At 50.4% G+C, this 24,370-nt stretch overlaps 1 protein-coding gene across 8 annotated transcripts in view; it reads left to right on the forward strand.

Annotated features, from left to right (window-relative positions):
• LOC144173833 (uncharacterized) overlaps positions 1 to 24,370 on the forward strand; it is a 268,949-nt gene that overhangs the window by 188,732 nt on the left and 55,847 nt on the right. For all 8 annotated transcript variants that reach the window (XM_077702098.1, XM_077702101.1, XM_077702095.1 and 5 more), the window contains 2 exons: positions 22,574 to 22,676; positions 24,011 to 24,196. In XM_077702098.1, coding sequence (XP_077558224.1) covers positions 22,574 to 22,676; positions 24,011 to 24,196 — 289 coding nt within the window. The remainder of the gene's footprint in view (positions 1 to 22,573; positions 22,677 to 24,010; positions 24,197 to 24,370) is intronic.

The raw sequence follows: 24,370 nt of genomic DNA on the forward strand, positions 1-24,370 counted from the left end.
TTCACGGCTTGAGAGGTAGCTACACGGCAGGCGTAACCGCAGTTAGTCTCCTAACCATGGTTATCGCAAACCGAGCTAGGCAAGCACGGTTTACCCTCACAAACCGAGGAGCTGCAGGTGCACCAGCCGTGATCCGGCGCAAGTTAATCGACAGCTTCGCGGAGCGGTGGAGGCAGCAGCCGTGCTTGGGCTTCCTCTATGCCGCCGCTTTCTTCGCGCACATATGCTGTCGTTCAGGAGAGGGAAACAAAAAGAGCAGTGACTTTTCACGTTTTTGTGTGTTTTTGTAGTTATTAGCACGGTGGAATAAGCCGCCGCCGCCGCTGCGTAGCAAGGATTGCTACAGCCGTTCTGACCACTCTGTTTTTCCATCAAAAGAAACAGAAGGTTCGGTGGTTCAGTTGGTTCAGTATTGCGGCGCAAGTTGAAGGAGATGTGACGTGTATTGAAGGAGATGTGACATGTAGTCGAAGGTGACAAAACACTCACATGCTCACTACATGACCAGCACGTGATTTCGTCGGCCAGCACGGGATTTCGTCGGCTCAATCTGACAACTGGTACTGTAGTAGCCTTTTGACCAGTCCGAACGACTCGAGGTAAGCGTTGGCCACGCGCAAATATATAGCTTGCGTTTAGAACTTTAGATTTGATACCAGCGCCTTTTAATTGTTTCGTTTTTGAGTACAAGAAGACTTGCAACGTGCCTATAAATAATTCCTAGCTGCAGTATTCGAGATGCCAGTCACGCCAGTATACAGCCAAGTATACCCTGGATGTTGTTGTTATTAACCTCTTCAGAGCAGCCAAGAAATCCACAAACTGACCCTTCTAACACGGTTACGAGGAATCTACCAAAATCCTATAGAATCCGCTACGACGTTATGCGTCAGTGCTTGAATTAAGTACTTTTTGCAGTACTATTGGTTGTTCATATGATAAAATTTCAAGGTACGTTTTTTTAAACATGCGTTTACAAAGAATACGAACATGTATTGTTTCGTATTGATGAAATGAGCACTGCCCACGATTTCATGCTGGGAAGCTTCAAAGGTAGTGAAGCAATGTCACATATACTGAAATAAATTTGCAAAAGTACAAGCGATTTGATTATCGCAAGCCGATACAGCATCTCTTACTCAAGCTTAGCACGATTTGACGTCGCTAAGCGCTTTGTGATTTATTCTTTCGATTATACGATGCGCAGTTATTTTTAAAGTATTCTGCTGAAAGTCCCCTGTAAGGTTTACGTAAATATGCGTAAGCACTGCGCCACTTGCTAATTTTCGTCGTCTGTGATGCTGCTGCACCTTGACGTTGCTCTCGCTCTGTTTTACTTGTTAAAACGATGAAACGTACGATTGAAGATGAGCAAGTGGAGCAGTGCTTGCGCAATCTCCTGCGTGTATCCATTTATTATTCGAAGAATTTTCTTTGCATGGGTACGCTCCCCTGTTAGTAATTTAAATGCTCATATACTCGTGCACAGATTCTAGGATGTGGCTTTAAGTCATGAGTTCTCGTTGTATCGCCAGGTCAGCAAATATTATTTTTTGTATGGGGCAATTATAAAAAAATATTATTTTTTGTATTTTCTTTCGCCTGTTTACAACCCCAAAGCTCTCTCTGGAGAATGAAGAGGGCAAGTTCGCAAAAGATCGACAAGTTCTTCCTTCCTGTTGCTGAGAAATACCTACATGTTGCAGTCGAAGGCACGGAACAGGCCACCTCATCAGCAGTTGTGCCAACGCTACGACTGGACGAGAAATACTCTGACACCTGTATTCTTCCCCGGTCGGCACCATGTAGCGCATCGCTACCTCTGCAAGGCGAACTTCACCCCGTTCTTCTCCATGCGACCAGACTACCGAATTTGAAAGTGAAAGATTGGACGTGGCACCTCCGAGCATCTCCGCGGAGTTCTCGAGTGACATAGGAAAGTTCGTCGGTGGGAAAGTCGATGATTACACTAAACGGCGTTTGTTGGAAGCGCATTGGTGCCCTCCGGATAACTACAGTTTTCCATGCTCACTTCACCGAAAAAATGGAAAAAATGAGAAGCGATACGTAAGTCAGTCGCATTTAAACAAGTTCAAGTGGCTTGTCCTGTGCGATTATATCAGGGGCCTGTACTGCAAGTACTGCGTTTTGTTTGTAACAGGTGCGATGGGAGGCTACCAGAAAAATGTCCCCCTCCAAAAACTGGTCACCAAGGCACTCACGTCCTTTGCGAAACTGCTGTGAAAGGACGGCGATCTTTCTGTGCATGAAGCAAGCAAATACCACAATGAAGCAATGCAGGCTCGGGAGGAGTTCCTCGAACGTCTCAAGGCACCCGAAAAAGATGTAGCCAACCAAATCAGCAATCAGCGTCTACATCAAGTGAACGAGAACCGAAACCGTCTGGTCCCAATTATAACGTTTGTCATCTTTCTAGGGCGCCAAAACATACCATTTCGTGGACATCGAGACGATGGAAGACTTCTTGAGCGGTCAAATGAGGCCTCAATGAATTCGAATGAGGGCAATTTTCGCGAGCTTCTGCGCTTTCGAGTATCAAGCGGGGACACTGAACTTCAGAAGCACCTTGCCAGCACATCATCTCGAGCCACGTACATCAGCAAGACGACCCAGAACGAATTGATCAAGTGCTGTGGAGTCGAGGTTCTTGCTACACTTATTCAGTTGGTGCACGAGTCGGGCGTCTACAGCATTATGTTCGGCGAAACAACCGATGTATCTCACACGTCGCAGCTAAGTCTTGCTCTGCGCTATGTACACGAGAACGCTGTACGAGAGGACTTTTTCCAATTTGTTGACCCTCGCAGTGACAGCCATGCTGTCGACGCCAACATAACTGAACCCATCCTGACAGGAACAGCGGGTTCTGACGATGCTGAAGGACCTACAATTTGACTTGGGCAGGTGCGTCGGCGTAGCTGCAGATGGATGCAGCCTCATGGTGTCAAAGCTGTGTGGAGCCGTGTCAGAAATTAAGCAGTGTGCCACAAAAACAGTTCGCTCTCCGTGTTTTAACCACGCACTCAACCTGTCGATCTCGAAGTCATCCCGTGTTAAAGCAGTCAGGAACGCGGTGGGGATTATGAAAAAGGTAATTTCCTTCTTCACCGCCTCACCAAAACGAAACATTGTATTAAAGAACACACTTGGCCACCAGCTGAAAAGCCTTTGCGAGACGAGATGGGTGGAGCGACATGACAGTGCCATCCAATTTCAGGACTCTCTTGTCTTCTTGGCGAAAGCTCTTGACGTCGTCGCCAACCGGAAGGAGCTTCCAAGCGCTGAAAAGCAGGGACGCTCCGCGTCGCCGTTGGCTATGATGAGTTCATAATGGCGATAGTTTGCCTCTCGGACCTTTTGGCTCACACGCTTCCATTGAGTCGTCTCTACCAGAAGGAGTGCGTTGATGTGCATACAGCAAGGAATACGCTGGCAGACACTGTAGCTCCCCTCACTGCTCAAAGGCGTAACAGTGAAGAGGCGTTCACACCTCTCTACGAGCAAGCCGTCGTGCTCGCGGACGAACTTGAAACAGAGCTGCGGCTCCCTCGCATCACGAAGAGACAGTCCTACAGGTCTAACACTCCAGCGCTTGATCCAGAGAGCTTCTTCAGGACATCAGTGAATATTCGTCTACTGGATAATGTGTTGGCAGACCAGAAATGGAGATTCAATGATGATGCTTTTGGAGTTTGCGAGCTCTTCCTATTGATGCCGTCCGAGCTGCTGAATACCATAGCATCAGAAGACGAAGCAAAAGTAGTCAAGCAGATTGCATGTGCGACATCGACATCTTTCCTTAGATCAAAGCACTACTACAAATACTGGCCACCTTCCCTGTCAGCGTCGCCAGCGCCGAAATGAGGTGGCACATGACACCGCCCGCAAACTTATCCACCGGGCATTTCCAGAAGGGGAAGACGACTCACCGCTCTGCGACCCTCCGGTCCTGCATCCCCTCCCTCAAACATACGCGGACATCCTCCACCACTGCAGAGCCTCCCGTCTTACCTTTCCCCCTCCTCACCCCTCCCTTTACACGGAGGATGCTCGCATCTGGCGCCGACTGCAAATTCACACCTACTGCCATCACCCTCAACTTCATAGAATCTCACCAACCAGCTATCCCTACTATCGATACCCCTAACACAACGCCCCACCTCACACAGCTCTGTCCCGCCAACTCCCCACGCCCCTTTTCCCCTCCCTCGAGCAGTGGGAGCGCTTGCTGCGCAGCAGACGACTTGAACGCCAGGAGTTCCGGATCTCTCGGGCCAGGACGGCTGCGAAGGCGCGCGGCCTACCGGACTAGGATGTCCACCCACAGCCCATTCTCTTTTAAATATTCCTCGTTCCCGTTCCCCTGTATTTCAATAAACGTTTTAATCGAACAATCAATCAATGTTTCGGTGGAAGAGGAGGTTGCCGGTCGTATCGCTTTTCTAGGTACGATAGGACCTCGCAAACAATGGGTACCCCAGCAAATCCTAAGCGCTCAGCAGCGCAGATCGGCAAACTCACCCACATCACCGAGGAACGGGTGGAAGCGCGCTGCCATTCCTTACGCTGTCGGTCTAAGCGAGATGCTATCACGAATCTTCAATGACTACGACGTCCAAGTTCGCCACGTGCCTACAAGTAAGCTCGGACAGCAACTTGTACCCGCCAAAGATGCGCTGCAACGCGAAAGATGCCCGGGGCGGTCTATAAAATTCCTTGCCAGACTTGCGACGCAGCCTTTATTGGTTAAACTGGAAACTTCAAGAGGCGACTAAAGGAGCACAAAACAGTTGCCGAGGACATCTACGTTTGGTTCTAATTATGTATGACGCGATAGCGTTACTTCGACTCCAGGGGAGCGTTTTGTAGCTAAATTGCTGCATTTACGATGTATGCTTCACGGGAAATGAAGGTCAGCGAAGAGTGAAGAACTATCAGGAAGGGTGTTTAATCGCCGTGTGCCAGAAGCGACTCAGGCCCTCCATGCTTCTGTGGCGTAGATGTGACCGTGAAAGGATGCGGCTGCGAGGTTTTGGTCAGTGTGAGGGAGAACGTAGCACTGTAGGTGTTTCAAAGTGTCAATTTTCTCATTTCTGTGCCAGACTAAACGTTTTTGCTTTTTTTGCGAAAAGAGGGTGAGAGACCAAGTGGAGATCTTTGTTGCGGAAGAACTACTGGAGGGGTTTCGGAAAAGGGGTAAACAGATGTGAGAGAGCCCAAACGTGCACCTTGAAGTCTGGGCCATGGATTCAGCAGGTCCTTCCCTTGCCCTTACGGCCAGCTCGTGCCGATCCTGAGATAACGAGCTGGTCAAACTGCCTCCAATGTTTCAATGGAAGTAGAATGTGTGATGTTTGAGTTGTTAGCCCGTGAGCGTACCCCTGCACATGCCTACGTTACGCAGAAGGGGGTAAATGCTTCCCCGAATTCAGCGGAGCTTTAATTTAATCTATGATGTCCCCACCCAACATATTTTCCCACATTTATTGGTAGGTACTTGTGATGGTTTATCCACCATGGAGTTCGCAATTCTTCGCCACTGAGACTCCGCTTCAGCAAGGAGGAATTAGAGACGTTAACATTTTTTGGGGAAGGGGAGTGCTGCAGTCGTGGTCTACGAAAGTAGCCCGGTGTGTGAGTTCCGGATCTTTTGGTCGGTGCCTCGATGTCTTCAAACCCCTGTGCCCGGATGTTCTAGGGACGTCCTTAACTTTATTCATGATGTACTGAAGTACCTTCACAAATCCTTTAGCTCTTCTGCCTGCAGAGAACAGACTAATGCCCTTTGAGTGTATATAATGATGTTACACTCCTGTTGTTTGCTACTTCAGCTGTTAGGATTGTCAAGATGATGGCTCCAACGTCCGATTCTTTGCTCCTGTAAGTAGGAGAGTCATGCAGTCACAAAGATTGCCAGAAAAGCCACCTACGGCAATTGCTGCGTTTTATTATCGTAAATCCCACAGTCGGTGTGTACTTTCTTTTCATGATATTTCCCTTTCTTTAGTTAAATTGATCCTGTCACATTGCATTACCTCACGTAGGTCTGAATCAATCTTTTAGATGCGGAGCATCTCGTGCTCGGGGTTTGTCCGTGCCCCGTCCGCAGCGCCTCTGAAGATGATTGTGGCAAAATGCCCCTAGGGATCGGCCAACCAAAGAATCCATCACGAAATAGCTTCGCGTTCAACCACCGTCGTTATCTTCCCGTAGGGGAACCGCCGAAGAAGAAGAAGAACAAGAAGACAAAGCTGCGAAGAGGAGGGCGTGTACGTTACTAATCTATCACGAGATAGCTTCGCGTCCAACCACCGTCGTCATCTTCCCGTAGGGAAACCGCTGAAGAAGAAGAAGGAGGAGAAGAAGACAAAGCTGCGAAGAGGAGGGCGTGTACGTTGCTCTCAGTCGGTGCACCAACGTCAACAATCTTTACCTCACCAACGCTGACGGAGACTACCGATTCTACCACAGAGACGACAACATCGACAAGTCGGTGCCTCGAGAACCACCGCCTACTCACCGTAACACAACAGCACTTGCGTGACTTTGCCACCGGTGTGGGCCCGGACGCAGAATTCCCTCTGGCGCTTCTAAACACCAGATCACTCAACATAACGGCAACACAATGGAACCACACGGAACCCCCATGATGCTTCGCATCCTCAACAGGGTTCCCCACGGGAAGATGGTGTAAGTTTTTTTGGTAGAGAGTTTGTTTTAGCGGAGCCGCTGTATCGGTGACATGACCATGATGGCGTGCATTCGATCCTTCCCCGTAGGGGTGGGGGGAGGGTCCTGTTTTCTATACGATGACCTTGCCCGATTTCGTTTTCTGGACTTGGTGCCAGGCAAGCGGTTTTTCTGGTTTCTTCAAATATGTTTTAAAGACACAATTTGGGAACCCATTCAATATCAACATCAACAGACCATTCAGGTCTACCACCCGCCGCGGTGGCTCAGTGGCTAAGGCGTTGTCCGCGGCGGCCACTTTTCTGATGGAGGTAAAAAAAGCAAAAATGCCCGTGTGTTCTATACTTCGGCGCACATTAAGATCCCCAGGTGATCAAAATTAATCCGGAGCCCTCCACTACGGCGTGCCTCATCGTCTGCGTTGCGTCGGCGCGTTAAACCCTACAATCAATCAATCAATCAATCAATCAATAAACCATCAGGTCTAGGGCAGGTTGAAGGACTTCACCCGCTCCTGTGCGGCGCTGCCCGAATTTCTTCTTTGTCTCCGAATTTTCTTACCTCGTCCATCCATAGAGCTAAAGGCCTTCCCCTTCTTTTAGACCCGTCTCTGTCTGTCCATTCTGTTGTGCTGCTGGCCCACCAGTTCTCAGTTTGTCTCACGCTAAAAATGTCTAGGTGAAGGGCTACCTTATATGCGGCCTTGATGATGGTGTTCAACTGATCTTCGTTGCTGGTAAGTTACAATGGTATGGTAGGCTCAGTAAAATCCGCCTTGGGATGAAGGACTTCATGAGTCTTATAGTTTCATCTCTCATCCTCGGTCTTCTCTTGGTTAGGCGTTTCATAATGTGGGCAAGTGGTTAAAGATTTTCTCTTTCTTTTTTGGTGATTGCGAAGCCGGCTCCGCCGCTTGACTCTAGGGCACGCCGAGCAATCTTATGTGACTACTTCTGTAAGAGCATCCGTGCCAATTTTCAGGGTGACTCTTAAATTGGCCCCGTGGTGCTTGCGTCGTTTGTAAACGCAGCTTGCGCCGGAAACCGAACCACGGGAATATAGAAACTATTTGGAAAATTCATGTATTAGACGCTATACATTTGGTTTCATTTCAGTTGCTTTCTGCTCATATTGTATGCTTTCCTTGATTTCTGAGTGACTGCCGTTAATCATTTGTCTCCTGTTTTAGTTTGGTGACCCAATGCTGGGGCCGGCATCAGTTACGGTGGAAAAAGACGCCGCGGTGGCTAGGTGGGTAAGGCATTGCGCTACTGAGCCAAAGGACACGGGTTCGATTCCCGGCCGCGGCAGGAGTTTTTCTTGTGGCAGCAGAAAATAAAAAAGCCTGTGTTCCGAGTGCACGTCAAAGGTCCCCAGTTTGCCTAAATTAATCTGGAGCCCTCCTCTACTGCGCGCCTCGTAGACCGAGCTTTGGCACGAGAATTACCGAAAATTTAAATGTTTATCTGCCGGCGGAGAGGTGCTTTTATAGTGATGGCGCCAGTTTCGGGAACGACTGGCGACTGTATCTGCCGAGCATGCTACCACCGACAGGACGTAGAACGAAATTTACTGCGCAAGGGCGGCATCGGCCGGAAATGCGTGTCCTTTCTTCTATCTCCGCCGTAGTATTATTGTCGTCCTTTCCACACTTCAGTTGCCGTTGTGTCATATCCGGATTTAGGTGAACACTCGCGTCTCCCTGCCTCAGTCGTAGCTTCCGGGTGCCAGCGATGACGTATTTCTGTGGACGTTTGATGGGCACGGGTGATAGCGGACGGCTAGCAGGCATGGGGAAATCGAAAATGAGCCCAATGACGCTATCGCGTTAAAACTAAGTTGCTAACGGCCGCACTCAGCTAAACGCCTTGCCAAAACCCCAAAACGTAACCGGTCATGTCATCGCTTGGGACTTGGCCACAATCATTGCCACCGAGAAAATATTATCAACGCGCCTACTCCGAGAATCCTTCTACACCCAATCAACCCCGCACGCTCTTAATCGGACACCTGGGCCCGCGCCTAAAACATACACATACACTTTGGAACCTCCACGCTGGTATAAATACGGCCGAGCCGCTTTTTGTTTCATATTGTCACGAAGCCAAAGACGACGCAGTTGTCTTCAAAGAAAATAAATTTATTGGAGCGAACGTGTGCTCTCCTAACAACTCAAAGAATACACAGGCGGCGAAACAGCAGTCAAGAAAGTGGCGTGCGTAGTCGAGCGTCGAGAGTCGAATACCCCGGCGTCTGCTCTGCAGGCTTTTTATCTTTCGGCGCGCGTGCTTCTCGAACCGTCGATTCACATCTAGAACATTGTAGATCCTAGAAGATTATTCTAGGCTGTTCACGTCAATCGTAAGGCTCTCCCTATCAGAAGAGATAACACATGCGGCACAGAAAGAAAGAATGGAACACGCGCTTCCCTTGGCACACAGATAACACAGACCGGCGCAGCCGGGCTGTAAAAGCAAAACATAAAAAAACAAACCCAATGCATGGTTCGCGGCATTACCCCCCCTCTAAGAGTGTATCGACCTGATGCTAACATAAGCGTCAGTCCAAACAAATAAAAAAATAAAAGTCCGTTATCGTGCGTAGAAAGGTTTTAAGCGAACCACGTGGACGACTTCGGGCCGCGTGCGTCGTCGTGATGTTCCGGAATCACCATCGGGGATCACGTTGTAGGTAAATTGGCCAACACGTTGTAGAATTCGGTATGGTCCGAAATACCGTCGCAGAAGCTTCTCACTGAGTCCCCGTCTTCGGATGGGAGTCCAAACCCACACACTATCCACAGGGTGGTACTCGGCGTGTCGGCGTCGAAGCTGGCGGGCTTCCTCCGCACGTTGAAGGTATCCCTGGACGTCGGCGTTGAGGTCGTCGTCTTCTACGTGCGGAAGCATGGCGTCGGGCATCGTAGTCGGCCGTCTTCCGTAGACAAGCTCGATCGGTGTCATCTGCGTAGTTTCCTGCGTCGCTGTACTGTACGCAAACGTGATATACGGGAGGACTTCGTCCCAACTCTTATGTTCAACGTCGACGTGCATGGACAGCATCTCCGCAATCGTCTTGTTCAGACGTTCCGTTAGTCCGTTCTTTTGGGGGTGGTACGCCGTCATTCTTCGGTGATCCGTGTTGCTGTAGCGTAAGATTCCTTGCATAAATTCCGCAGTGTAGGCAGTTCCGCGGTCCGTGATTAGGGCTTCCGGGGCTCCATGTCGCAGCACAACTTCGCTTATGAAGAACTTTGCGACTTCTTGTGCAGTCCCCCTCGGAAGAGTGGCGGTCTCTGCGTAGCGCGTCATGTAGTCTGTCGATACGACAATCCACTTGTTCTGTGATTGTGACGTAGGGAACGGGCCTAAAAGGTCCATTCCAATCTGTTGAAAGGGCCTCGATGGGACGGCGATCGGCTGCAGAAGTCCGGCGGGTCTTGTCAGTGGTGTTTTTCGTCGCTGGCAGTCACGGCAACTCCGAACGTAGTGGGTGACGTCGGATGTAAGGCGGGGCCAGAAGTACTTCGCCTTAATTTTTGCAATAGTGCGAGGTGTGCCGAGATGTCCGGAAGATGGGTCGTCGTGGCATGCTTCCAAAATATCGTCACGAAGGTCTGCGGGGATGGCAAGTAGATAATTCGTTCTCGTTCCGGGGCTGAAATTCTTCTTCACGAGGACGGAGTTTTCGAGGCTGAATACTGGTAAGTTCCGCTTTAACGCCCTAGGCACGGCGACTTTGCGTCCATCGAGGTAGTCGATCATGACGCGCAAGTCGGGGTCGGCACGCTGCTGGGAGGCTAGGTGGCTCTCCGTAACGACTCCGAAGAACGCGCTGTCTTCATCGGAGTCTTGTGGTGGTGCGTCGAAGGGGGCGCAGGACAGGCAGTCGGCGTCGGAGTGTTTCCTGCAAGATTTGTACACGATTGTAACGTCGAACTCTTGCAGGCGCAAACTCCATCGCCCAAGACGGCCAGAGGGGTCCTTCAAATTGGCGAGCCAACACAGCGCATGGTGGTCTGTCACAACCTTGAACGGTCTACCATACACGTATGGGCGAAATTTTGAAATGGCCCTCATAATAGTCAGGCACTTTTTTTCGGAAGCAGAGTAGTTTTTCTCCTCCTTCGACAGACCACTGCTTGCATAGGTCATTACCTTTTCGCAACCGCTTTGCTTTTGGACGAGGACAGCACCCAAACCTATATCGCTGGCGTCCGTGTGCATTTCCGTTTCGGCGTTTTCGTCGAAATGAGCGAGCACGGGCGGGTTTTGCAGGCGTTGTTGCAGCTCGCAGAATGCTTTTAAGTGCGAATGCACTTTATAAGCGACCCCAAACCATCCACCGCCGGCGGCAGCGGCGGCGGCGGCGGCGTCCGCAGTGCTCCTCTATATTTAAAAAAGAAACAGCATCCGGCGCCAGGTTTCGATCCAAGGACTTTGCGACCGCAGCGCGACGCTCTACCGACCAAGCCACGGACGCGACGGTGATATCAGTGTTAGTGACGCGCCTTATATCTTTAACGCATTCAAACTACGTCGTCAGCGGCGTGCGTTGGCGACTCAGCGGCGTTATAGCGGCTTGATAACTGCGTGGTGTACACGTGATACTACAAACCCGATGGAAGAGATGGAAGAGAAGGCGGCGAGGCAGTGGGCTGCGGGGGCCGAGCGCAAGCGCCGCAAGCGGGCCGACAACCGTGCATTCGCACTTTCACATTCTCCCCCTCGGGGAAATGCGGGGGAATTTTTTCTTGGGCGTTTTCCCAGGCGAAAGGGGTGCTATCTTTTGTCAGGTGCGTGAGTGGCTCTGCAATGCGTGCAAAGCTTGCGACGAAGCGCCGGTAGTATGCGCACAGTCCGAGAAATCTTCGCACACTCTTTTTATCTTTCGGTCTTGGGAAGTTCGCTATGGCTGATGTTTTCGCCGGGTCAAGGAGGACTCCCGCGGCGTTGACGACATGGCCCAAAAACTTGAGTTCCTCGTACGCGAAACGTCACTTTTTAGGCTTCAGCGTTAACCCCTGCGTACGAATGGCCTCGAGTACAGAGTGCAACCTTGCAAGGTGTTCGTGGAAAGTCCGGGAGAATACCACAATGTCGTCGAGGTATACGAGGCAGGTGTGCCACTTCAGGCCAGCTAGCACAGTGTCCATGACTCTCTGAAACGTTGCTGGCGCTGTGCAATGCCCAAACGGCATCACTTTGAACTCGTATAGGCCGTCCGGAGTTATGAATGCAGTCGTCTCTCGATCTCTCTCGTCCACTTCAATTTGCCAGTAGCCTGTCTTCAGATCCATCGATGAGAAGTACTTCGCATGGCAGAGGTGGTCTAGGGCGTCGTCGATTTGTGGCAGGGGCCCAGTACACGTCCTTTTTGGTGATCTTGTTCAATCGCCGATAGTCAACGCAGAACCTTAGTGTGCCGTCTTTCTTCTTTACAAGTACGACCGGCGCAGCGCACGGAATTTTTGATGGCTGTATGATGTCGTCGCTGAGCATGTCGTCGACTTGAGTCCGGATAGCTTCGCGCTCGTCTGAAGAGACGCGGTATGGTGACTGTCGGGTAGGTCGGGCTCCATCCTAGGTTATTATGCGGTGCTTCGCCAGAAGTGTCTGACGTAACTTTGAGTTCGACGAAAAACACTCGCTGTAGCGAGCAGCAAAGCCAATAGCTTGTTCCTGTCTTCTTGTGGTAGCGCCGGATTCACGTCGAAGGGATGCAGAAGCCTGAAAGTATCTTCGGGTGCGCGTTCAAAGTCGGTGACTGCGATCATGTCACTAGCTTCTTGCGTTTCTTCGAGGAACGCAATTGCAGCGCCCTTATTTAAATGCTGGTACTCCTCGGTGAAATTGGTGACCAACACGTGGGATTTGCGTTGATTAAACCGCGCAATGCCTCTTGCGACAGGAACACCGCGGTCGACAAGCAACCTTTGGTCACTATCCACGATAGCGTCGACGTCGGGAACAGCACCTTCCCAGTAGACGGTGATTATCAAGCTTGCGCGGGGTGGCAGGGTGACATGATGATCGGCGTCCCTTACAGCTGCACGGTGTTCGGGGTTCGGTTCCGGCGTCTTGGAGTGATCGGAGGAAGAAGTTATCCACTTGGTCTGCAGGTCAATTATTGCGCCGTTGTCCGTCAAAAAGTCAATTCCGAGAATCACGTCGCGGGAGCAGTTAGGCAAGATAACGAACGCGGCAGGGTACGTCGTGCCGTCCATGGTGACGGGGGATGTGCACGTTCCACTTCGCGTCACGAGGTGGCCTCCTGCTGTGCGTATGTGCGGACCGTCCCGTCTGGCCATAACTTTCTTCAGCTTAGACGCAAATGGTCCGCTCATTACTGAGTAGTCGGCTCCCATATCTACGAGGGCGACTACGTCAAAGCTGTCGATGAACACCTTGACGTCGGATGCCGCCTTCCTCGAGTTCCGGGTGCGTCGGGGCGTCGCATCTCGGCTTGTGCGTGTTGACGGTCGTGCACTGTGCGTTGTCGTCGTCTTCTCAGCGGCAGTCTCGGTCATGTCGGGTACGCGTCGCGCCGTGTAGCTGTAGTCGTGTTCGGGAGTCTCGTCAGGGTTAGATCGGGTCGTCGGGATGAGGGCATGTAGTGAATCACTGTCTTCGGCGCGTCCTCGCGTCGTTGGAGGGTTTCCGGTTTTTCGCCGTAGAGCAACTTCACTTCCAGAAGTTGCTGCTTTTAGTTTCCCCGCGTGGGCTGGGGGACCTTCCACGTGCGCAATCAGCATTGCTACGTTGGGCGATTGGTAGGGGTACGGCAACGGCGATCGGTTGAAACGGGCTGGTGTTGGACAGGTATTCTTCGATCTCCGATGGGCGCTAGCCGGGTCGGGGGGGGGGGGGTGCGTCCACGTAGAAGCCTCGCAAACCAAGCCTCTTGTAGGGGCAGCGACGGTAGATGTGATCGGCCTCTCCGCAGTGGTAGCACAGAGGACGATTATCGGGAGTTCGCCATACGTCCGTCTTCCTCGGCGTCAGGTTTTGGGCTGCGGGGGGTCAGGCGAGTGACAGGGGACGGCGGTACGGCGGGACTTCTTAACGACGGGTTCGAACCTCTGGGCGATAGGGGGCAGGCGCGTGAGGTCGACGGACAGCAGCCGTGTAGGCCATGGCTTGCGGCTCGCGGGGTGCTTCTGGCGTCGTTGAAGTTCCCAGCGCTTGTTGCACTTCTACCCTAATCACGTCGGTAAGGGAAGCGACGTGGGGCTGCGGCGGCGTGGGGAGAAGTTTCCGCAGCTCCTCTCTCGCTACTGCGCGGATGGTCTCGCGTAGGCTATCAGCCGGAATCCGCGTGTTGTCGACGTCGTTCACATTGGCCGCGCCAACAAAGTGGTGGTCATACTGCTTAGCACGCATTTCGACGGCCTTCTCAACTGTAGTGGCTTCGGTCACGAATTCGGCCAAGGTTTTAGGCGGGTTGGGGACAAGTCCAGGAAACAGTTCCTCCTTCACACCGCGCATTAAGAAGCGTAGCTTCTTTTCTTCCGTTATTTTGGGGTCCGCGTGGCGATATAGTTGCTTCATCTCCTCAACGAAGATCACGACCCCTTCGTTTGGGTGTCGCGTGCGCGTTTCCAACAAAAGGGCGGCTCGTTCTTTCCGCACGACGGTAGCGAATGTTTTGAGGAATTCGCTCTTAAAGAGAGTCCAGTCGGTTAGGGAGCTTTCGTGGTTCTTAAACCACGTTCGGGCCGTATCTTCTAAATAAAAGAAAACATGGCGGAAGGTTTCTTCGTCATCCCACCTGTTAAAGATGCGGACGCGCTCCACTTTCTCCAACCAGTCCTCATGGTCTTCTCCGTGGTATCCGCGGAACGATGGTGGTTCCCAGGGCTGTTGCAGGACCAGGGCAGGATTAGAAGCGCTGGTCATGGCGCCTGCGTTGATCATGGTGGTGGTTGCAGTGGTCGTTCTTTTGGGTCCGTCTGGCAGGAGACCAAACTCCGGTGGGAGACCTTGCAGTCGGCGGCTGGCTCTAGTTGGACTCGCTTGGCGGCTTCCAGATGTCGTTTGGAGCATAGAGGGTGCGTACCCAGCACCTCTACCAGATGTCATGAAGCCAAACACGACGCAGTTGTCTTCAAAGAAAATAAATTTATTGGAGCGAACTTGTGCTCCCATAGCAACTCAAAGAATACACAGGCGGCGAAACAGCAGTCAAGGAAGTGACGTGCGTAGTCGAGCGTCGAGAGTCGAATACCCCGGCGTCTGCTCTGTAGGCTTTTTATCTTTCGGCGCGCGTGGTTCTCGAACCGTCGATTCACATCTAGAACATTGTAGATCCTAGAAGATTATTTTAGGCTGTTCAGTTAGATCGGAATGCTCTCCCTATCAGAAGAGATAACACATGCGGCACAGAAAGAAAGAATGGAACACGCGCTTCCCTTGGCACAGAGATAACACAGACCGGCGCAGCCGGGCGGTAAAACCAAAACATAAATAAACAAACCCAATGCATGGTTCGCGGCAATATGTGAACAAGGGACCCGTACCGTCCCCGAAACGTCGTGTGTTGTCAAAGACGATAGTCTTTCTTGGGCTACTTAAACGCAGAAATTTTGGTCTGCCTGTCTGTCTGTGACTCGATTCAGCCACCCGGCCAAAGTGAAACGGATGGTGCGCAATAGTCTTATATACTCACAGCCAAACTAAGTGTCTAAGTCCTGTGTCAGTGTTCATACTCGACAACATTGTTGAACAAGAACAAGTCATCACGCAAATATAAGGCAGCAAATCAATACATCAGTGATATTTGCAGTCTACCTTTATTAACAAATTCATCGATGCTTGGTTTTTGCGATAGCAAATGAAATACTACATCAACGCCAGAAACCGTCGCCTGCTGTAGCCAGCGCTACCTCCTGGCGGCATTTAAGAAATCAAACGGCAATAGCAACGAAAGTTTCCACTGGGTGGGATCCACGTTACGCTTAGAAAGCTCATGGAGTAGGGTAACCTGGTTCTATAAACGTTGTAGTAGGGTGGCCCTCAATTCACGCGCTTCCCCGCCGTACGGAAGCGCTGGCATCGAGGCACCCTACTTGGAGCAGTGGAACGCGGTAAATTTAAATTGATCTGAGCGAACCTCTAGCGTGATATCTTTGGAGGAACGAGTCGGGAGAGGAACAACATGAGAGGTCAGCGGGAAAGAGAAGGGAGGCCTTTACTTGGCAGCGTCGCCACTCGACTATCGTCTTTCGGTGACATTTGCAGCGAAAGGAGCAGATACGCGGCCATTTTTCTGTGGAAGATTATCTCGGTAGCGTGTGCAAGGTGTGCGACAGAATGTGGTTCATGAAGGATATGACGCCCGCACTCAACCCAGCTCACAACTGCTTTGCAGGGGAATTCTCAGTGGAGAACGTCGCAACGTTCAAAGGGGTGAATAACTCGTGAACACGAATGCACAAATTAGGAATGCTTTATCAGCCGCACGGAATGGATCTCACATGTGGGCCCACCACTGCCGATTATTGTTTTGCGCTCACTAAGTGATTCCTGCCACCGGCACGTCAAAACGACATTTTAAAGCATGCGCAGAATCCGTGCACAAAACGCGCCGGTTCGGACCACTTTATCCGTCAAAATGAACGGCCTTCTTGAGAAGGCAGTTATGGGAGAATCGATGACATACATTCCTTTGAACGGCGGTGCCAAAAAACACCCAGAAAAGGGTGGGACAGGGGCAACAAACTTTGCAACGAATTCGAGTGTGAGCTTACCGCTGCATTTACAAAAGTCATACTTTGCACAGAGGACGTCGACCACCCAACCTCCCGACTGCGTTTTAGGTGCGGAGTACCTTAGGACCGAGCAATGTCCGTCCTCGTCCGTGCGCACACCGCCATCAAGCGAAAATCAAGCGAAATTCGATTTGAGCCATGAGTTGCAGTTTCATTTAGGGAATAATAAAGGTGCAACTCCCGGCTCAAATCGAATGACGATCGGGGCGCAAATTGGATGTCCCTCGGGGCGCAACTTGTCATTTCGAGTCCCCGTACTCCGCACCCTCGCCATCATCCCCGGAGGCGAGATGCTGCCATTTTTTTTTTCATTGAGTGTGCTCAAAAAGCCTTTCCACACGAAATTTAAATGCGAAAATTTAGGTATGTCCGTCTCTCTGTATGCTTGTCCCTCTATTCAGGCACCCGGCCAAAAGTGAGAATGAATGATCGAATGAGGCATTTTATGGGCAGAAAATTTCTAAACTACCAAATTTGGAAACGCGCTTCACTCTCAACAGTGTTCAGCAAGAAGAAAACATTAGGGATATTTAAGGCAAAACATAAACTCTTAACTAGTAATAGTTAGTGTATGATTCACTTTTAAATGTCTAAAAAATTTGAAAGAGTCTACAAATCAGTTTGAAAACAGACTTGGGCGTAGTTTTCGTAAAGCAAACGAGAAAAACGTTATAAGAGCTATTTTAACCACAACATGCAAAAAGATCTCGTGCCCGAGTCTCGTGCACGTTGCTCGAGCTACGAGCCTCAACCGTAACAAAAAGACGCAACAGATGGCGTGTCAGCCGCGCGAACGCGGGAAAATTGAACTGAACTTCAGTAAATCCTCTATTGGCGGTGAGCGCGACCACGGCAGGCGCTGCGAAGCGCGCCTCCATGACGTCGGCTTAGGGATTCTCGCATTTGTCGTCTGCTTCACTCGGGCTCGCTCGCCCTGCTGTTTCTTTGCGCTCGGTTGACGTCTGATGCTTTTCCGCACCACATTTTGCGTGTGCGTAACTTTTAAATGCAGAGCATTTCTGTAACTCACGATGTCACCAGCGTTGTCCCGTCGAAGTCCGCACCATCGTTGTCCGCACCCCTCCCCCTACACTATATAAAAGAAAATACTATCCGGCGCCAGGTTTCGATCCCTCGACCGTGCGGGCGGAACGCAATGTACATGGTGCTCTACCCACTGCGCCACAAAGCCGACACAGAATGGAAGGCTACGGACGCGCCTTATATCCTTGACTCATTCAAATTACTGCTGACGAGCGCTCTCTCGTCAGCAGTTGCCACAAGTGCAACAACATTAACGTAACGCAAACTACTTAACGTCGTGCGCCCCCGGAAATGCTCTGCATTTGATCGTGCCCCTCGCGAGGGGGATGCTGACGCTACCTCTTGCAGAGACCGAGTGCAACCGCCGAGAACAAGGTCCCACGAGCGCCGCGCGCGCCGTGGACTGGTGGCGCCATCTGTCAGATGCGACGCGAACTACTATCAAGGCAGTGCGAAAAACGAACGCGCGAAATACAAATTTTTTATCATACCAATATACTTAAAATCGCATACACTAGCTCAAGGCGTGAGTATAGTTTTGGACACCGCTACGGAAGAAACATTGCCGGCGTTTCCCAATTCGCTGCGAAGCCGCTCCTCTGCGAAGCGCGAAGAGTCGGAGCTAGACGTCAGCTTCTGTAATTATTAAGTCTTTTGAACAAAGGGAACAGCCAGCTGCTAGTAACTGACAACAGCGAAAATGCAAGACCTAAACAAATTCCAGGGTTTCGGGGCTGTCGGCTTTGGCAGAAGGTATTACGATTCCCGGTAATCATACCTAAGGTAAAACAGTTTTTGCAACCCTGGAGAACGCTTGAAAGTATTGTATCGCATCACTTTGCGTTGTGATGGCATGAAAGTAAGCCGACATGCACTATGGGCTGCAAAAACCGTAGGTTGAGTTCCAAATAACCCACTGTGGGTATAGGTGCGTCGTGGTTTCATTCCTGGCTTCTAAGCAGTACGGAGGTTTCTTGACCAAAACGAGTCACGTCTACGCTGAAGGAACAGTAGCACTATGTTTGTTCAGACCTGGAGGGATATTTCGGTACATTTCCCACAGCCATATATTCCAATATTCCCAATGTGCGTTATAGGAAAACTGCACTCAAGAGGAGCAGGAGGCGGAGAAAAGTAAATAAACGGTAAAATCGAGCTGATTAGTGGCCCGGGTCTTCACTCCTGGACAAGAGAGTAAATGAAATTTTCTTCAATTCATAGAACGCCATCCCGAGTAGACCAGGATTTGTTCTTTACACCTGTGATTATTGGAAAAGAATAAAGAGATGCTTGGAAATATTCAATGGTTTCGATTCTCGTCATATATGCACGTTTATTATTTATTGCATTCGCTAGCGAGTGTATCAAGCCTTCAACACAGTAATCATGTCATAATTGTTCGGGTTGACAGTCAGTTCGTTATGATAACGATGGTTACGATAGAAATTCGGAGTCCAAAAGCCGCCTTCGAGTACTCTGTACAACGTTGTCTGGGGCGCGATCGTGGTGGCGTAGCACAAACGTTCGCATTGTTTTTGCATGTGGATAAACAACGCACGCTAGGATATGCACCTTCTTGCACGCAGCCATAACGAAAGCCAATTTGTGAAGAAGGAAATGTGTGCCTACAGCCTGAAGGAAATATCCGCACATTCTTTGCGAGCCTGCAAACATCCCCAAACCTACGAATAAGACGTTTGTGACAGCGCAGAAAAATTAATGCCTTTGGCAAAGAAAAATAAAGACATTCATCTGATACAAGTCGACCACAAAGAAAGAGATAGAGGACAGTGAGCTCTGAGTGGTGAACCTCGCAAATAAGCTAGAAAGGACCAGTTACATACGATCGTTTGACCGATGCTTTGAATAAAGTTCTTCTCTCTCTCCTCGTCTGTTTAAACTTGTGGGGGATACAGCTTGCAATTATTCAAATGCGTCAAAAGATTGCAAAACTAACTGAAATACTACAAATTCACCGTTTAATGCCTCAGGCATCAAAGCGGTTGATTTTTAGTTCAGAAACTGTTGCCCCTCACAAGCGGAGTGTAGCAGACGACAGCGGCGCGAGTCCCTAAGCTGGCGTCTCAGCTAGAGGGCGCCACTCAAACATCTCACCCCGTTTATCGGGGGAGTACTGAGAAAGGAGGGGAACAGTGGGAGAATCGGGTTTTGGAGCGAGGAGGAGCAGGGGTGGCAGAGGACTGCGTATGACGTCTGCAGGGAAGCGAGCAGGTAGGCGGCCAAGTTTTAAAATGATAGTCTTTAAAACCTCGCGCAGAAATTTTGGTCTGTCTGTGACTCGATTCAGCCACCCGGCCAAAGTGAAAAGGATGCTGCGCAATAGTCTTATATAGTCACAGCAAAATCAAAACGCCTAAGTCCAGTGTCAGTGTTCATGCTTCTCAACATTGTTGAACAAGAACAAGACATTACGCAAATATAAGGCAGCAAATTAATACATAAGTGATATTTGCAGTGTTCCTTTATATTAAAATTCACGGATGCTTGGTTTTTGCGATAGGAAATGAAATAAATAATACATCAACGCCAGAAACCGTCGCCTGCTTTTGTCAGCGGTACCTCCTGGCGGCATTTAAAAAATCAAACGGAAATAGCAACGAAAGGTTCCACCAGGTGAGATCCACGTTCCGCTTGGAAAGTTCGTGGAGTAGGGCAACGTGGTTCTATAAATGTTGTAGTAGGGTGGTCCTCCATTCACGCGCGTCTCCGCCGTACGGCAGCGCTGACATCGAGACACCCGACTTGGAGCAGTGGAACGCGGTAAATTTAAATTGATCTGAGCGAACCTCTAGCGTGTTATCTTTGGAGGAACGAGAAGCGAGAGGAACAGCATGAGAGGTGAGCGGGAAAGAGAAGGGAGGCCTTTACTTGGCAGAGGCGCCACTATAATATCGTCTTTCGGCGACATTTGCAACGAAAGGAGCAGATACGCGTCTATTTTTTACCCATTGGTTTTACCTTTTTGGCGAGTGTCAATTTCGGAGCGCCAATGTTATTTCCTCGCCACACGAGTTTTCGGCAAACTTTGGACTACGTTTCTTGCTTTTCTCTCGCCTAGAATTTTAGTGTGCAGAGTTTTATCAATTTTGTTGTCATTGCGTTGAAAACAATAACTGGAAGTAGAAAATTGGTAGCCTTTTTAAGCATTTCATTTCTATTTCCCCAAGGTCTATGTAACATTGGGATGTTTCTTAGGTGTTTCTGAATTAGCCTGTGCGAGCGAACGAGCGTTTCTGAAGCTTGTCATCTTCATCATATCCACGAATACATTCGCAGTTGAACAGCGTAGCGCTACCTAACGGTTTCAGAAGAGAATTCCTGTTGGAAAACGGGACCCTCCGGGCTCTAGAGACGAACGAGACGGTAAACGAAGCGAGCCAGCCACATAAGGCAACGCGATGACTACCACCGTGGGTCTCCACGAGCTTGGTCTTAACATAGTAAACTACAGCAGCAGGTTCCTCCATCTAGGCACTGTTTTACTGAGAGGCAGTATACGTCTGACCGGCCAAGCAAATTTTCGTGCCCGCGTCAGCAGAAAACCCCCAGGTTACACCGCGTTACGGTGGCTACACAAACAAACGTCTCAGGCTACTACTGGCTACTGGCTACACCCGGGCTACACAAACTACTGGCACCGCCAGAGATCGGACCTGGGCCCGAATAGAAAAGCGGAGCGAGAGGCCGCCGTCTTGCCTACTAAGCTACGCCTACACGTGGAGACGGGGAGACAGACGGTGGTTTGGATTTGGCGTCTGAGAAGGGGTACGGCGCTTTTTTGGAGGTGACACATGAAACAAGAGTGAGGAGGAGGCAGTGAGGGAGATGACGCCATAGCCGCACGTGCCGCCGCAATACTCACCCATCGAAAGGCGCTCCTCTCCGTTTTCTTTCTGCCGACGCTGCGGCGATCGAGATGCCGCCACCGCGAATCCCAGGTAACGGCTGGAAGAATCTCTGGTCTCACTCTTTGTAGAGCCACGTGTGTGAATTTGAGTGACGCCGCATGAGAATCGTTGTGCGTGTCGTTTACAGCTGCGCAGTCCAACCACCTTCATTGCGTGGATCGGTGCCAATTTTTTGTTAATACTACGGGATTGAAAAGTACACAGGAAGAGAGCTATTGCGTCTTTTAACACCCTCGCCTTATTCCACGTGTGGTGGGTAGCTTTCAGGCGCAGGGCACTGCATGGCCCCGCCTGGTCGTCTTAGCACGCGAACGGTCGATGGCAAGCGACTGCCGGAATCAGGCGGCGCAGCGAGATAACGGGCCGAAGTAGAGCCTGCAGGTGCACCGTCGTCAGGGAGTCGCGCTGAGGCTTCGAAAACCACGCGATTTAAATAGTCATAACCGTTCAAAACTCGTGAACCACTGGCGCAAAGAAAACTGCTGGTGCATTTCAGGCAAAATCTGTGTATGCAACCGGCAGCCCCCGCGTTCAATTAGTTGGGATCGCTCGTTGGGTTGGTCTTTAGGATAGTAAGCGAAGAAAAAAAAAATGCGGCTGCGCAAGAAAAAGATTGCCATTAGAAATGCCGCAGAAAGGCCCAAGCCAAGAAAGAAAAAAAGGGCGTGTTCTAAATGACCCAGACAGGCTGCAGCCGCGCAAGAAACAAATTACGCATTCGAAATGGCGCAAAACAGCTCCAGCATATATATTAAAGCTAGCACTAAAAGAACGCCATAGGCGCAGTTTCAGGCAGGGGGCGCGTGAGCACTGCGAAGGCGGGAAATTTGAAATGCAATGGGTGACAGTAGTGAGCGGATAGCCGCGCTGCATTATCGCGAGTCACTGCTCTGCTCTTTCGACAGTTCTCAGATTGAGTGTAAGGGCTTTAATTTTTTATTCTCCTCAGATGGCAGACCTGCGGATTGGAAACCCTGAAATTATTTTTAAGCCACTGATTCGCAGAAATTGAGATTGATTTCCTGAACTGCAACAAGCAACACTTGACTATTCAGGGTGTAAATTTTTCCGGGGAGATCACGACGGTGGACTTCATTTGCACCCCCCTTTCCCCATCCAGGAACCCGGATCTCTGCTCAACACCGGCCTCCACATCGTATACTACACTGCAAAGGACACCGCTGGAAACGAGGCGGTTTGCAAATTCCAAGTCAACGTGACCCGTACGTATCAGCAACGGGCAACTGATTCCCTCGTATTTTGACTTAACACTGCTCTGTCTACGGCGCGTACCCTCAGTGAACACCACCGTTGAAATGAACTGATCGGCCAACGTTGATGCTTTTGCGAGTTGGTGTTCCATATTCTTGAATTCACACCGCAGACAACAAACAAACAAGGGCGAGCGCCTGTTAATCTGCTTCTCGTACTTGTTTGTTTGTTGTTTGCGCTGTAAATTCAGGAATATGGAACTAATCGGAGTTTGTTACCCCAATATGCTCGCTTTTCCGTCTAATGGCAACAAGAGCACACGCCTTAAAAGTGTCGCCTGTGTTTATGCTGTTAATCATTCTTAACAGGCATGTCGAACAGACTAATACTCCGCTTGTACTTTTAACAAGTGTGCGCCTACAATGTTAATTAGCTGTTGCATGTTCGTAACACGTGGTTTAGTTGTTGAGTTTTGTGACTAAATCCGGCGCAGATAGAGAGGGAGAAAGTATTTACTTGAACATGGCATTAAGCGGCGCAGTAACGTTATTTTTGCCTCCCTCGCACGATGACCGAAAATATGAGTTCACTCTCAAAATCTAAGCGGGGCGTGCGAAGTTACAATGTCCATGTGGCTTTCTACACGTCGATGTCACCAACTAAAAAAAAAAAAAAAAACAAGAAACCTTCGGGACAGCACTTCAACAGAGGACGCAGCCCTACAGGCTCCCTACTCACGCCCAAATTCCCGTCCACTCCGTATTGCACTCCAAGCATTGGGGATTTAGGCCACCGTTTTGATATATAGTATCTGTGAAATTGTTGCGGGATGTAATGAGGTTAACCTCACCGTGCACTGCTTAAACACTCCCTGCCCCTTTCCCGCTCTCGTACCATGAGCACGCAATTCAGGCACCACCCGGCATCCCGACGCAGGGAATTTTTAGTTAGCAGCATTGTTCAAATGCGCCTCCCGAGGTTGAGGAGCAAACCTCTGAGCTTGTGTTACGGACGCAAAGGCTCTAACATCGTCCCACCTGAAACAAATTAAAGTAGCATACATGGGAGCCGAATCTTAATTCGCTTGTGGCTTTTTATACGGCTTATAAGGCTGAAAATAAACGCACCAGCTGATATTTACCGTATACGCATGCGATGTTGCGGTTCATCGCGGAAAGCATGCAGCCGTGCCCAGGCATGACGCAATGAGCTGAAGGCAATCCTGTAGTATAACGCTTCTTCGATGAGTGCTCACCGACTTCACCGCATACCGAGCGCACGCTACCAGCACGCTACATGTGGAGTGCATGCCGGCGGCGCACGTGTGCCCGCTGCCCCGCTGCAGGCAAGGAATGCCGCCTGCCGGCCGACATCGAGCATGGCAGCACCGATTGCCACCCGTGGCTGGAAGGAGTGGTGTGCGAGCCGAGCTGTGACGACGGCTACGCGCTCCCCAATAACGTCTCTCTCTTCTACACCTGCGACCTGGCCGGCGTCTGGGAACCAAGGAGCTGGATACCGCACTGCCAAGGCGAGTACACACAAACCCTACGACGGCGCTACTCCTTATCTCCCTCTTAGGAAGGCGGGAAGGCTTCGAACGTTAGGCCTAACGTGGCTGAAAGTGTCATGTCGTCTGCGGGCATGGCGCAGCGAATTCGGATGTCATGAACGCCCTTGGCAGAGCGTGAGGGAGGGCCATCTT

Source organism: Haemaphysalis longicornis, unplaced genomic scaffold (assembly GCF_048455015.1).
Source record: "Haemaphysalis longicornis isolate Haplotype H1 unplaced genomic scaffold, Haemaphysalis longicornis Haplotype H1 scaffold_3, whole genome shotgun sequence".
NCBI lineage: Eukaryota > Metazoa > Arthropoda > Arachnida > Ixodida > Ixodidae > Haemaphysalis > Haemaphysalis longicornis.